Source organism: Hypanus sabinus, chromosome 3 (assembly GCF_030144855.1).
Source record: "Hypanus sabinus isolate sHypSab1 chromosome 3, sHypSab1.hap1, whole genome shotgun sequence".
Taxonomy (NCBI): Eukaryota; Metazoa; Chordata; class Chondrichthyes; order Myliobatiformes; family Dasyatidae; genus Hypanus; species Hypanus sabinus.
The window spans coordinates 97,213,352-97,228,355 of NC_082708.1; the positions used below are offsets into that span (position 1 = coordinate 97,213,352).

At 39.4% G+C, this 15,004-nt stretch overlaps 1 protein-coding gene across 2 annotated transcripts in view; it reads left to right on the forward strand.

Moving 5' to 3' along the window:
* afap1 (actin filament associated protein 1) overlaps window positions 1–15,004 on the forward strand; it is a 371,521-nt gene that overhangs the window by 336,719 nt on the left and 19,798 nt on the right. For both annotated transcript variants that reach the window (XM_059964846.1, XM_059964845.1), the window contains exons 11-14: window positions 5,416–5,561; window positions 7,936–8,053; window positions 11,592–11,706; window positions 12,003–12,167. In XM_059964846.1, the coding sequence (XP_059820829.1) occupies window positions 5,416–5,561; window positions 7,936–8,053; window positions 11,592–11,706; window positions 12,003–12,167 (544 nt within the window). The remainder of the gene's footprint in view (window positions 1–5,415; window positions 5,562–7,935; window positions 8,054–11,591; window positions 11,707–12,002; window positions 12,168–15,004) is intronic.

A 15,004-nucleotide genomic window follows, 5' to 3' on the forward strand; every position in this document is an offset into this window, starting at 1 on the left:
TGCTTTACTGTATGAGTGACAGGAAGAGCTTACTGAATGAATTTTAAATTGAAGAACTCTGTTCAAAACCGGATTGATAATGAGTGGTGTGAGGTCAGTTACAGGGATAAGAAAGTTACTGGGAAATCCTCTTTGAATCCATATTATTTTGGTTTGAATGGAAAAAGGGTAAATCCAACTCAGCATTTGTCATTTAACCACAGCAAGATAATGGGAAGGAGACTCCATGTTTGAAGGAATATGCATTTATTTGCTCTGCTGAGAATTGCCCTTTGTGTAATTTGAAATTGTTGAATAATGTTTGACAGAATCAGCTCCTTATATTCTGTGTAAATACAAGTAGAAGTTATCTCTAATTATTTTAACTATGCTTCAACATTTAGTCAACAGCTTTGCAGCTTTTACCTTTGAAATGTTTATGTAACACACAGTCATCAGTAAAGGGTCATATGTTTCTCACAAAGATAAAACATTATGGGAATTTGTCTTTGGTTGATTGCATTAAATAGTCAACAATCTTTCAACTACTAGTTCTGTTCCCAATGGTTGTTTCCATTGAAGTTAATCAAACTTACAGTCAGTGGGATAGTGCAAAAGATAGCCACAACACCACAGATCAAAGATGATGCTTGCCATAATAATTAAATGCACATGTTTGAAAATAAATCACAGATTGGCAGTGGTAGGCATAAATAATGGCACTTTCTATTATAAAATTTATTTACTTATAGTAATAGAACATAGAAGAGCACAGCACAGGAATAGGCTATTCAGCCCACAATGTTGTGCCAAATCAGCTAAAAGGCAAATTAAACCAAACACTACTTCACTATATACCTACACCATGTCCATATCCCTACATCTCTCTTAAATCCACGTGCCTATCCAAGCATCTCTCAAAAGCTTCTAGTGTAATTGCCTCTACCACCATACTGGGCAACGCATTCCAGGCATCCATCACTCTCTGTGTGTAAAAAAACTTGCCCCTCTTGCCCCTCACTTTTCCTTTGAACCCTCCCCCCACCTTCAATGTATACCCTCTAATAACAGACATGTCAACCCTGGATAACAGATACTCTCTGTCCACTCTATCTATGTTGCTCATAATCTTATAAACCTCCATCAGATCTCCCCTCAGCCTCCACCACTTCAGAGAAATCAACACAAGTTTATCCAGCCTCTTGTGATAGCATGTGCCCTCTAAACCAGGCAGCATCCTGGTAGACCTCTCCTGCACCCTCTCCAAAGCCTCAACATTCTCCCTACAGTGGGGCGACCAGAACTGTGTGCAATACTCCCGATGTGGCCAAACCAGGGTTTTATAAAGCTGCAACATAACCTCTTGACTTTTGAACTCAATGCCCCGACTAATAAGAGCAAGCATTCCATAAGCTTTCTTAACCAACTTATCAACCTGTGTAGCCACTTTGAAGGAGCTATGGACTTGGTTCCCAAGATCTCTCTGCTCAGTACTGTCACCCTGCATTTTCCCTACCAAGGTGCAACACCTCACATTTATCTGGGTTTAACTCCATCTGCCCTTTCTCTGCCCATATTTGCAACTGGTCTGTATCATATCGTATTCTTTGCCAGTCTTAGACAATAGACAACAGGTGCAGAAGTATTATACTACCTACAACTCAACCAGTCTTGGTATCATCTGCAAATTTATAAACCCACCCATCTACGTTATCATCCAGGCAATTTGTATACATCACAAACTGCAGAGGTCCCAGCACAGGTCCCTGCGGAAATCCACTAATTACAGACCTCCAGCTTGAATGTCCCTTCAACCACTAGCCTCTGTTTTCTATGTGAAGGCCAGTTCTGAATCCAAACAGCCAATTTGCTGCACATCCAATGCATCTTAATCTTCTGGATTATCCTCCTATAAGGGACTTTGTCAAACATCTTACTAAAATCCACGTTAACAACATCAACCGTCTTACCCTCATCCATCTCTCTCAGCAACTTGTCAAAAAACTCAATCAAATTGGTAAGGCACAACCTGCCATGCACAAAGCCATGCTAGCTCTCCCTAATCAGGCCATGAGTTTCCAAATTCTAACCCTAAGAATTTTCTCCAACAATTTCGCTACAGCTGACATAAGACTCACTGGGCTATAGTTCCCAGGATGTTCCCTTCTTAAATACATTAGCCACTAGCCAGTCCTCTGGGACCTCGCTTGTGGCTAAAGAGGACACAGAGATATTGATCAAGGGCCCAGAATTCTCGTCTCTTGCCTCCTTCAATAACCTGGGGTAAATCCCATCAGGCCCTGGGGACTTATCCACCTTAATACTCCTTAAGAGGCCCAACACTTTCTCCCCCTTGACCTCTAAATGTCCTAACGTATTTAATCACTCACCTCTGATCTTCTAGGCCTCCATATCCTTTTCCTTGGTAGATACTGAAGCAAAGTACTCATCAAGTACCTCACTCACATTCTCCACATCCAAGCAAATGTTCCCCCCTTTACCCTTGAGTTGTTTTCATCAATGAAGATAGCATTTTATAAATGTTATCCACAATGGTCTTTTGGCTCAGTTGGACATTTTCAAAAAACAGACTGCTTTGAATAATTATTTATAAAAAAAATCTTTTACTGCAGCATGTAAGATGACATAATCTAGGAGCAGAAATAGGCCTTTCAGCCTATTGAGTCTGCACTGCTGCTTCATCATTGCTGATTTATTGAACTCTCGCAACCGTATTCTCCTGTTGGAGGGACATTCGAGCTGGAGGTCTGTAATTAGTGATGTTCCACAGGTACAGGGACTTCTGCTGTTTGTGATGTACATAAATGACCTGGATGAAAATGTATTGGGTTGGTTAGTAAGTTTGCGGATGATAACAGGATTGGAGGAATTGTGGATAGTGTAGAAGACTGGCAAAGAAAACAGTGTGATATGGATCAGTTGTATATTTGGGCAGGGAAATGGCAGATGGAGTCTACCTCAGATTACTGTGATGTATTGCACCTTGGTAGACAGTACAGTTAAGGGCAAGATCCTCAACAGAGTTGCTCAGCGGAGAGATCTTGAGATTCTAGTTCATAGCTCCTTAAAAACAGCTACACAGACCAGGTGGCTACGAAGGCTTATGGAATGCTTGCTTTTATTAGTCGGGGCACTGAGTTCAAAAGTCAGGAGGTTATGTTGCAACTTCATAAAACTCTGGTTTGGCCACATCTAGAGTATTGCGTACAATTCTGGTTGCCCCACTATAGGAAGGATGTTGAGGCTTTGGAGAGGGTGCAGAAGATGTTTACCAGGTGCTGCCTGGTTCAGAGAGCATGTGATATCACAAAAGGCTTTTTAGCATTATGACAATACCAAATGATATCCATTAATCTCTCAGTAACAATAAGCTACTATATTAATTTTGTTTTTACCATTCATCAAGAATTCTTATAAAGATAATGCTTCTAAAACGGGTAGTCAGAATTTGAGATTGAAAATTTTTAGATGCATTGGTCAAATTTAGAAGCCTATCTTCAAGGATTTACATTTTCTAAATAGAAATGTGAGCACTCAAGAACAGGGATACTTAAGCATGGATTAAATGTAAGCTATTTGTATTATTTTTTGAAGAGCCATGAGGCTGTACACTTCATTTCTAAGGGCTAATATTTGAAATATAAATGATATGAATATTCAAGATTAGATTAGAGTAGTTAATCAAGGACAAGGATTTGAATGGAATATTATCATGTATTCATTCGGTCTGTGGCCCATTTCCATTGTGAATCTGTACTGACACAAAGGAAAAAGTATGCTGTTTTAATATTTTAGAATAGCATGCCAAAATTTAAAAAGGTAGAGGATGAAGCATGTTTTAAACATAGGAATTGCTGATGTCACATGTATTGATTTCCCTTTTGAATGACATCATGAAATGTAAATCTTGTCCATTCATTATCTGGTTGGGCTTTTGGATGTGTTTTGTCGAACTGCTTTACTGTCTTTGCTGAACTGCAGCCAGCTGACCTGTTATTGTGGTCTGCCACCCAGTGGCTGTGACCAAAGACTGCAAATATGTATCAAATGGAAATACTACTGGATATCAATCAGAATCAGGTTTAAAATCATTGCCATATGTCATGAAATTCGTTAACTTGTGGCAGCAGTACAAAGCAAAACATAATAATAGAGAAAAAGTACGTGGTTTTCATTTTATCCTCCTCATTTCTTAAATTCTTTTCTATTTCTCCTGTAAACCTTAAAGTGCTTCCTTGCATGTGTAAAGTACTCACTTCTTTTTTGTGATCAAGCCTTCAGTATCCTTCAATAACCAAGGTTTCCCTGTTGAGGGAAATTCCACAATCCATCCCCCCCTAAATAATCTCAGCAATGAATAGGGTGTCCCACTCACTAGCATGGTTCTGGTATGGTTAAGATCTAGTGGCTAGCAATACAGCAGAGAATATAAGTTCATACTCTCTAACAAAACCTTGTTAACTCCTCCTAATTAGCCTCTTTGCCTTATGTGAAATGTATTATGCCCCTCAGAATCTTCTGCAGTAACTTCTCTGCCACACTGTAAGGCTCACCAGCCTGTTGTTTCCAGCCTTACACCTACTGAACAAGGCAGCGATGTTATTTACCTTCCGGTTTTCTGATGCCTCGCACGTGGCTAACAAAGATGCAGAGATCTCCGTTACATCTCTAAAAAATTCTACCTGTGCGTCTCCAAGCATGCTGGGATAGATCCAGTCAGATCCCGTGGATTTATCCAACTTAATTTGTATCAAAATTTTTGACACTTCTTTGTTCAGGGTATAGGTGTGCTGTGGAATGTCAGTGTATTCCTTTCATACCTCTGCAAACCTGCAGTCCTTCTATGTGAGTAACGAATGGAAGTATTTATTTTTGACCTCTGTGTAGATGACCTCTTTGATCCCTGAGGGACCTATTCCTTCTTCCAATATACCTGTAGAATGTTTTAGGATTCTTCCTAATTATCCTTGCCAAGGTTACTCCTTTCCAAAGTTCTCAAGAGTCTCCCACATCACAATCCACCTTTCAGTTCCTCTACTGCTATCTGTCATCAGCATCCGACTTCTCATTCATTTTCCTTATCTCCCTTATTAGCCAATGTAAATTGCTTGCAGACATATTCTTAAAACACTTTACAATGTGGGCTACTCCAGCAATTAACTAAGTGTCATATATCTGGAACAAAGCCAATTATATTTTCCTATCATATTTTAAAAGTTATTCCTTTAGATACTTTATCAATGAGGATGCGCATCCTCAAAGCTGAGCTCTACACTTAAGGCATTACTTAAAGGGGAAAAAAGTTTCCCAAAAATGGAAGTTTTTGTAAATGCATTTTTCCCTCGTAAAAGGATTTATTTTTATTGATTATGTCTGATATATTACCACTCGATTTTCACCATTTTAATTTTGCAGACCTCCTCTGGAGAGGAACTGGGAAGGTGGCTTGGCATCTTACTATCTGAAACTGGTTCTTCCACAGATCCATCAGCCCTACATTATGATTACATTGATGTAGAAACAACATCTAGTGTTATACAGACTGCAAAACAATGCTTCAAGTAAGGCAATATTTTGATCATAAATAATTGATTTCTGTAAAAAATTTATAAAGGAAAAACATTCTGGGTAAAATACAACTAATAACGATATGTAAACTTGTGGAGATTTTTATTTTATTTGTTAACTATGTATTGGTCTTTATGTTTAATGACTAAATAATGAATTAATTTATGGCTCAATCTCACAGTAAAAGGAAAACTGCCGAAGCTCTGCATTCACATGCCCAGTGAACACTGTCTTATCCGGTACAGAACTACCATGTCCCCTTCTGCTCTGTAAAGCTCTTCACAATCATAAAGACAGGCTCCCTCCCCAGAATTAACCTTCTGCACTGTAAGCTAATCTCCCTGCCTCACAGGCTGTCAAAACTGTCAAAAGAGACTGCATGTTCATGAAGATCTCTGGAATTTATGTAATTGTTTAAAGAATATTAAAAATTAATCATAATAATATCCTGTTGAATTATTAAAACTTAAAATACACTTAAAACTCTGGAGAACAAATGCAATTCAGGGCATTCAAATTACTTCCATTAAATCAAAAATGTGAATGTAAATGTAGATTCTGGAACCTGGTGCAAAACACAAGATGATGAAGGAACTCGGAAGTTAAAATGAGATTAACCGTTAACATTTCAGGTTGAGACCAGATCTCAATCCAGAATATCTAATGTCCATTTCCCTCCATCGATGTGGCCGGACCTGGTGAGTCTGGCCAGTGTTTTGCGTAGGTGTAAACTGCATTTGGATTTCTGTCTGGCATTCAGTCTTTCCATTCAAATGATTAGGCTGACTAGACTTTAAGTAGATCTAACCCAGGGGTGGGCAAACTTTTTGACTTGTGGGCCACAAAGGGTTCTAAAATTTGACAAGGGGGCCGGACCAGGAGCAGATGGACGGAGTGTTTTGGTAATACACCTCATAAGAGAAAATAAAATATCATGGGATATGTAGAAAACATGTGCTTTAATTTCAATTGAAAATGAACAAATGCATTACAACAAAATATCTGTCTTTGAAGTCCCATGGTATTTAGCTATTTATTGAAATGACTTTTAAAACACTGAAAATTAAATGAATAAAATACAGCTTTTTTTAATAGTAACAGTTATTATTTTAAAGCACTGAAAATTCTGTTATCCTTCAAGATATTATCATCATCACACTCCTCCTGACTGTCTTTATTTCAAAAACGGTAGGAGATGCAGGTCTACTTGTCCTGCTCCTTCTTATTCAATTGTCCCCTGTGCCAAAACTCAACAACGACCAGCACAAGGACAGAACAGTGACAGCGCGCCAGTATGCGGAGCGCGTTATTTGATCTGGAGCGCATTTTTTATTTTGAGAACGTACGTGCACCTGCGCACTACTCATGTCCATCACTTAACAGAAATGACATGTAACATGTAAGGCTTATTGAAAAAAATATTTTCAAATGCATTTTTTACATAACACAACGAAGAAACTTATTTTTAATTTCAGTGGGAACAATGTTGTTGGTCTCCCTTTTTAGCCAGCGCATCAAAGTCGGGATTTAGTTTTGTTGTTGCGATTCTCAGGATGGATCTGAGGTGTTGGTCAGTTAACTTGGATCTGTGGCTGGCTTTGTTGATGTTCATGACGCTGAATGGCTGTTCACACAAATAGGTCGAGCCGAACAAAGAGTAAAGCGCAAATGTGGAGTAATACGCTGCACCTCAACAAAGGTCAATATATATAGAGTGTGTCATCTATTGGGAAAACGCCAGAATTGCGGGGAAAAAACATTAACAAGGTTTATTAATATAATTTCATCAAGTTCTGCGTTTGCCCATGCCTGATCTAACCCCAGCACAACTTGAGCTGGAAGTGTGACTGGCACTTCTTGGATGCTTTGATCCATTTTTTTTCACACTCAGAATGATAGCGAGGTTACAAAGGTTTTGTAGCTTTTTCCATTTAATGCTGTTCATTATGGGGATAGACTGCAGAAGCTGGGGCTTGCTCTTCTCAGAGGAATTTAAGGCATACTTACTCATCGAAGTAAGCTGGCATTTCAATATACTGGTGGGAGATGTGGAAAATTTGATTATTGGCAAAAGAATTGAAAATAAGAACTTTTTTAATGCCCAAATGTGTTATAATTTGAAACGCATTGCAGATTCAATGGCAGCTTGAAAAATGGGATTGGATATGTGTAACAAAATTCTAGCCATAGCAAAAGAGGAAGAGAATGTAAAAATAATTGGATGTTTCTTTCAAAGAGGCAGCAGGCACTCTTTGAGGCAGATTGTTACCGTGATGGAGGTTTCTATAGATTTCAACTCTATGATTTAGTAAGTATAAAGTACTGAAAGCTCACAAATCTTTCACCAATTTCTTTTTACATTTTCAGTTTATTACATAGACGCTCAATATCACCTAACAGATATGGTGGCAACATCACTAATGGATATGCATGTCCGCGTGGAATCTCTCTTCATTATGATGATGTACCTTGCCTAAATGGAACAGTAAGACATTTAAATTAGTGCCATATCTTTGACAGTCTTATAAAAATATTTTAAACAGCCAGTGCAAAGAAACTAATCTGAAATATTGTGTCTATATTTTCATTTCTTGTGTTCAGGTAACAAAGGTGGATGCATGCAACTTTTATTTGTCCTTTTGGGAACTTTCATTTTCCCAATGTGTGGTGGACCCTAAAACTAATGCATCAAATAAGTAGTTTCATGGTAAATTTTGCACCCCGAAGGAAACCACTAGGTCTTCGATTCTGCATCAGTCAAAAATGAACTGCTGAATGTAATAGTGACTTCCACCCTGGGTTCTGTCATTCTCTGGTGACAGTTTTCAAGTACACATAAATTACTCAAATGACTAGTGCTTTTGCTGACCATATTCTTACAGACAGTGAGTTTCAGGCCCCTACTGCCCTCAGAGCGACTCCTTTGTAATCCTACCAATTGCCAACTGGAATTTGCTTTCTATCAAGAAGAATGCATGTAAATATCTAATGGAAAGTGTATGACTTATTTTTAAACATAGTTTGGCTGTGTGTGACTTAATTATAATACCCTCATCCTAAGAGAGTAAAGCATGTGAATTAGAATTGCAAGCTAATTAATTAGCAAATTTTCTGAATTGTTGGTTAAATAACTTAATTATAGTGAGGTACTGACTAGCAAGTCTACCACTGTATTGTGACCAAGCCCTGCAAAGATAGGCAAAGTAATGGGGACATAAAATAGTTCTGACTGTGTAGTTGAGTTATTCCGTTGATATAACTTTGTCATACAATGATTTCCGGTGAACTGTCTGAAATGACCTAACGGTCATGGAGTACTTTGAAGAGCAGAATGGATAAAAAAAATCATCTTCATCTGCCTTTTGTTTGCTTCATTAATTCCCAGAGATGGTTCAGCCGCGTTCAGAATTAGACTTTGGTGGCATGTTCATAAAATACGGGGATTTTCATCTGAAGGTTCTGTACTGTATTTGTCTTTTGTGTCTATTGCTACCCTAATAACAAAGTTTATGTATGTTAAAAGACTTTTGAATGTGATAGTTCTAAATTATCTCATACCATCAATGCTATTTAAGATTACACTAACTAATTTTCCTGATCATCACACCTAATGTCAACACTAATTGCACAGCTGAAATTGTGACCAGATTTTATTTTGGTAAAATACTTCTTGTGATTCATGCACTGAATAACAAATTATGCTAATCGATGCAGAAACTTTGAGCCATTTGATGCTTTTGGATATATTTCCAGCATGTGCTTCACCAGCTTGTACTTAACACTGCATTTACCTGCGTGTTTTTGCCTCTAACATCTGAAGCTTGCTCCATATTGCATCGCAGGAACAGGAAGTTTTCAGCAGTAACACTGACACCCTCTGGTATGAGGAGGTTTCCAGTGACACCATTGACCTGTATGACAACGTCCCACCACCAAAACCAATTGCTCGCAAATCACAGCCGATTGGGGTCCAGAATAAACTTTCCACTGAGAAACTCTCCTCTAAAAATAACAAAACTCTTGTCTCTTCATCTCTGTCTTCCACGCGGTCTATGACTAATAAAACTAACACCTCTACTGCGGAAAAAGGAACAGTCAAGACAGCTTCGCAGGTACTTCTGTAGTGCACGAATTGTATGATGACATTTACTCATTCTATAGCATTATGTCAAAACATTCTAAAAAAGAAACCATGGCCGTCTTTTGGGCAGATATTAATCAACAACTTTTTAAATAGGCATTTCTCATCCGATTACTTTGTGTTACTATATTTGAAAGGGTGATGGCATATTGCAGAGAAGATTTTCCTGCTTCTCCATCATAACTTCAAGAATTGCAAAACCTTGGGTATATATTAAGAATATTTTTGCTAGCTTTACTATGATTATGTGGATCTTCTACCATGAGAAGGCAAGAGGATTTCTATATGGTGCCCCAATGCATAGCATGTATTTTATAATTTAATGCTAGAGAAATTGTTAAGAATTGTGTCCCCTTCCTTTAAATATATGAAGTTTTGAATTAGAAACCTAGAAATGTAAGTCATTTTACACTAATCCTACATTCATGCAATTTAGGATAGTGGTTAACCTTCCACCAGGGATATAGAGAGAAACTGGAGTATCAAGATGGAACCCACACTGTCTCAGAGAGAGTATACAATTTCCACACAGACAACATCAGAGGTCTGGATCAAACCTGGGTCACTGGCACTGTGAGCCAATAGCTCCACTTAGAAGTACTGTTGTGGTGCCCATTTTCACACATCATGATTTGTAACACTATTTCTTTAAACACAATTTGCTGTACTTTATAGAATCCATATTCTGCATCATGGCAACACACGTCTTCCCTCCGCCTTCTTACTCTGACTTCTCTTCTTTTCCAGTCCTGATGAAGGGTCTTGGCCCAAAACATCGACTGTTCGCTCCTTTCCATAGGTGCTGCCTGACCTGCTGAGTTCTTCCAGCATTTGGTGTGTGTTGCTTGGATTTCCAGGATTGGCAGATTTTCTTGTGTTCTGGATCAGGCATCTGTTTTGTCTCTCTCACTCCCTGGAACAGTTTCTAAAACCTCAAACCATAAATATCACAAGGCTGGATTTCTTTGCCTTAGCTGAGTAGGAATGGTATTGTGGCTCTCATGGGGAGCTCAGCTGGTCGAGCAGCATCAGTGGGAATTCCTTAGTCCCACAAAGTGTTTTTCAATAGAGCACTTCTCTTTCTCCTATCTGTTCCAAGATAAATAACAGTGTGAACGTGTCTTCAGCTAGATCGCAAGCTGAGTTAGTGCACTGGCAGATTCTTGGAGAGGTAGTTGGTTTCTTCAGGAGGACCCTGTTTCTACGCTGAAAAGGTGATCTACCTGATCTAGGTCTGGCCATCTGTTGGCAGTTTATTATGGATATAGTGATGGCCCGACTGTTGCAATAATAATATATTTTTGCTATATTGCCAAGCACCAAGCACCAAGCACCAGTAATTCAAAATTTACTTCAGTGAGTGGAAAAGATCAGTAGAACCCTAAGTTAGTGGTTTAGAATTGCTCTGACAATTTCAAGATCGGTGTTGTAAGTATCTTTCCATGATACACAGTCCAACAATTACTCCTCAACATTTATGTCGGAATCTATTTACATTAATGGACCTTTATTTTAAACTTATAATGTCATTCTTATCAGATTCATACAGGTTATTGGCCATTCCAGAGCCATAAATGGGCAGTTTCCTTCCTTCCAATTAAATGATCGTGTCAGTCAAGTTGCTCTCTTCCCTCCGTCCTTTCCACACAGCCACATCTCGCATCCTCTCAGGATGACTAGTACTGGAACTTCGAATATACAACTATACTCACACTCTGCTGTTCTTGATTTCACTTATGAACATCTTAACTCACTTTATAATGCTAACGGTCAACTGGTATGGTGTTGCGCTTCTCAGATAATTTTGAATAGATTTGATGTTGAGATAGTTCTTAAGGAGTTTCACCAATACTTACTAATGACTGCTTATTTTCCCACTTAGATCAAAGGGAAGAAAACGCAAACAGTTGTAAATGGTACAACAGTGAAAGCAAAGGGTGTAAGCAGCCAGGCGAAGAAACCAAACCCTAGCACAAATGTTAAACGCACTGCATCAAGTGAGTGTTTTACATTTTGTGTTTTATCATAATAACATCTAGCAGAAACTGGTGATACTGTTTCTGAATAAATGTGTTTTTGTCTATCCAAATTGCCATTGCAGTCATTTCTTTACTAAATAATGATTATTTTAATGGAATATGGTAAATATATCATAGGTTGGTGGTTTTGTATAATAACTGATTTAATCAATAATTCCTTTACAGCAGGGATAGTTGGAAGTTATTTGAATTGCTGTCAATTGGTAGAATATATCTAATATAAAGGCATTAAAAGGTATGAGATTAACTTTCAGATGCTGATCAATATAAATATGGAAAAAATCGAGTGGAGGCTGATGCAAAAAGATTGCAGTCGAAGGAGGAAGATTTGAAAAAGCAGAAAGAAATCTTACGCACCCGTCTAGCACAACTGAGAAAAGACAAAAGGGAGCTGAGAACAGCCATTGAAGCATGTGCAGGTAGCAACATTAAAACTTTCTCTTCTTTTAAAGAGGATGGTTCAGATACAAAACTGATCAAAATTGTTGGATTGAAATTATTTCTCGATGACTGACACATCAAGAAACCTTCACAAAAAATTGCTGAACCTGGTTTTGATCATATCTTCAGCTGAACAAAACCATGGTATTAACATCCTTTTTTCCACAATCTGTATTCTCTTTCCACTTTCAATTGATTCCAATACAGAGCGCTTAAATAAATCAGTCACGTCTACAATATCATTAAATATTGACTCTTTTATGCCCCATTATGCTAAGTATGATTTAAAATAGGATGGCACTGGCACCAAAATAGTGTGTGAAGTAGAAGTGCCAACTTTTTACCTTTTCACTCCTCCAGTGTTTGGTCTGAGGTCAACCTTGTGTTGCACTTTAGCAAACAGTAAATAAAACACTTTGTAAATTTTAATTGTTTAAAATGTAGTTCAGTCAAACTTTATTTGACCCAGAAGTTGCTTTTGATTGTTAACCAGTCCTGCACAGCACTGATTTCCAGAGTATGCAGGAATTTACTTTATGTGATTTGGCAGCTGCAGCTTGCAGTGGAGAGTCAGGGTGGCCCTACATGGCAATGGGACCTTGTCCAATGTAATGAAGTCATGTGCAGGAAGTCAAAATAAGGCCTACCCAGAAAATAAAAGAAATTTAACAGCTGACTAATCATTAACTCCCTGAATTAACTGGCTGTCAATATTACTAAATCCTAAAAATGCTGAATGGAATATATTAATGCTATTATCAATTTATTGAAAAAGCTTCTGAAAATCGAAACAACCCGTAAGTACTTTAACAGCATTAAAACTCAAAGTTTCTCAAAGTTAACAGGGCTATAGCGGCAGGTACATGAAGAAACACTACATTTAACCAGAATGAATACTACTCTGCTAGCTCAGCTCAGTGGCATAATTCTCCTTGTCCTTTACCACCATCCATAATCAGTACATAAGATATAAAAGCAGAATTAGGCTAGTTGGCCCATTGAGCTTAATGCATTATCCATGGACAGAATACAATGGGAAGTGGCCTTTTATCAATGATATTGGAAGGGGTCTTTGGATCGAATGAGCGTAAAGAATACTGTGGGAAAAATTTTATTATGTCACTAATATTTCTTTGCTTCTTAAATGTCATGAAGCTTCTTGTCAAGGCTGCAGACTATTCAAAAGTCATGTAGAGTCTAGCAAGAGAGTGACTGGGAGCAGCAGCACAGGAGGAAGCAGCAAGAGAGAACACAAAGTACACTGCAGATGCTGTGGTCAAATTAAGATGTATAAAAAAGCTGGATGAACTCAGCAGGTTGGGTAGCATCCATTGAAAGGAGCAGTCAACGTTTCGGGCCGAGACCCTTCGTCAGGACTAAAGGAGGAGGGGGCAGGGGCCCTATAAAGAAGGTGGGGAGAGGGGGAAGGTGCCAGGTGAAAAACCAATTAATCAGAGGAAAGATCAAGGGGTGGGGGAGGGGAAGCAAGGAGGGGATAGACAGGAAAGGTGAAGAAGGAATCTAAGGGGAAAGCACTATGGGTAGTAGAAGAAGGCAGAATCATGAGAGAGGTGATAGGCAGCGAGAAGAGAAGACAGAGTGAAGGTGGGATGGAGGAAGGGAGAGGGAGGGAATTACCGGAAGTTGGAGAATTCAATGTTCATACCAAGGGGCTGGAGACTACCCAGATGGTCTATGAGGTGTTGTTTCTCCAACCGAAGTTTGGCCTCATCACGGCAGTAGAGGAGGCCATGTATGGACATATCTGAATGGGAATGTGAAGGAGAGTTGAAGTGAGTGGCAACTGGGAGATCCTGTCTGTTGTGACAGATGGAGCGAAGGTGCTTGACGAAGCGGTCCCCCAATCTGCGTCTGGTCTTGCCGACGTAGAGGAGGCTGCACCAGGAGCACTGGATGCAATAGATTACCCAAATTTGCAGGGGTAAGTGGCAGGTGGGAGAGCTGTGGGGAGGGATGTGTGGACCAGGGAGTCACAGAGGGAACGATCCCTGCGAGCGTAAGTGCTACGCCTGTTCCTACACCTCCTCTCTTACCACCATTCAGGGCTCCAAACAGACCTTCCAGGTGAGGCAACACTTCACTTGTGAGTCTGTTGGGGTCATCTATTGCATCTGGTGCTCCCAGTGCGGCCTCCTCTACATCGGCGAGACCTGATGCAGATTGGGGGACCGCTTCGTCGAGCACCTCCGCTCCGTCCACCACAACAGACAGGATCTCCCAGTTGCCACTCACTTCAACTCTCCTTCACAATCCCATTCAGATATGTCCATACATGGCCTCCTCTACTGCCATGATGAGGCCAAACTTCGGTTGGAGGAACAACACCTCATATACTGTCTAGGTAGTCTCCAGCCCCTTGGTAAGAAGCAAGAGAGAGACTGGATGGAACTGGAATTCTTAACCAACTAACAGAGAGTATTTCATGTGTCTTTGCGAATGGGCCTGTGACTCTGTGACAGATCTGTAGAAAGATGCTGGAATTATGCTATCTTTTACAGAAAGGCCATTGAGCAGAATACCCCTACGTTCACTTCGATAGTGGGGATAAGTGCCGTGAACTTCTTTGTCCCCAACTCCTGTGACAACAAGCAAAGATTGGTATTTTAGAGAGGTTAACCGAGGATAATTACCATGGAGTTGTTAAGGGTAGGTAGTGGCCAACATTTTTTTGACACTGGTACCTAGAGAGTTTATGTGAATAGCACACTTGATTTGCTCTGTGTACTTCTTGAAAGAGGTCCATTAAGCAGATGGATCAGGAAAGTAGATGCCTATAGCTGCAAGGCAATTTAGA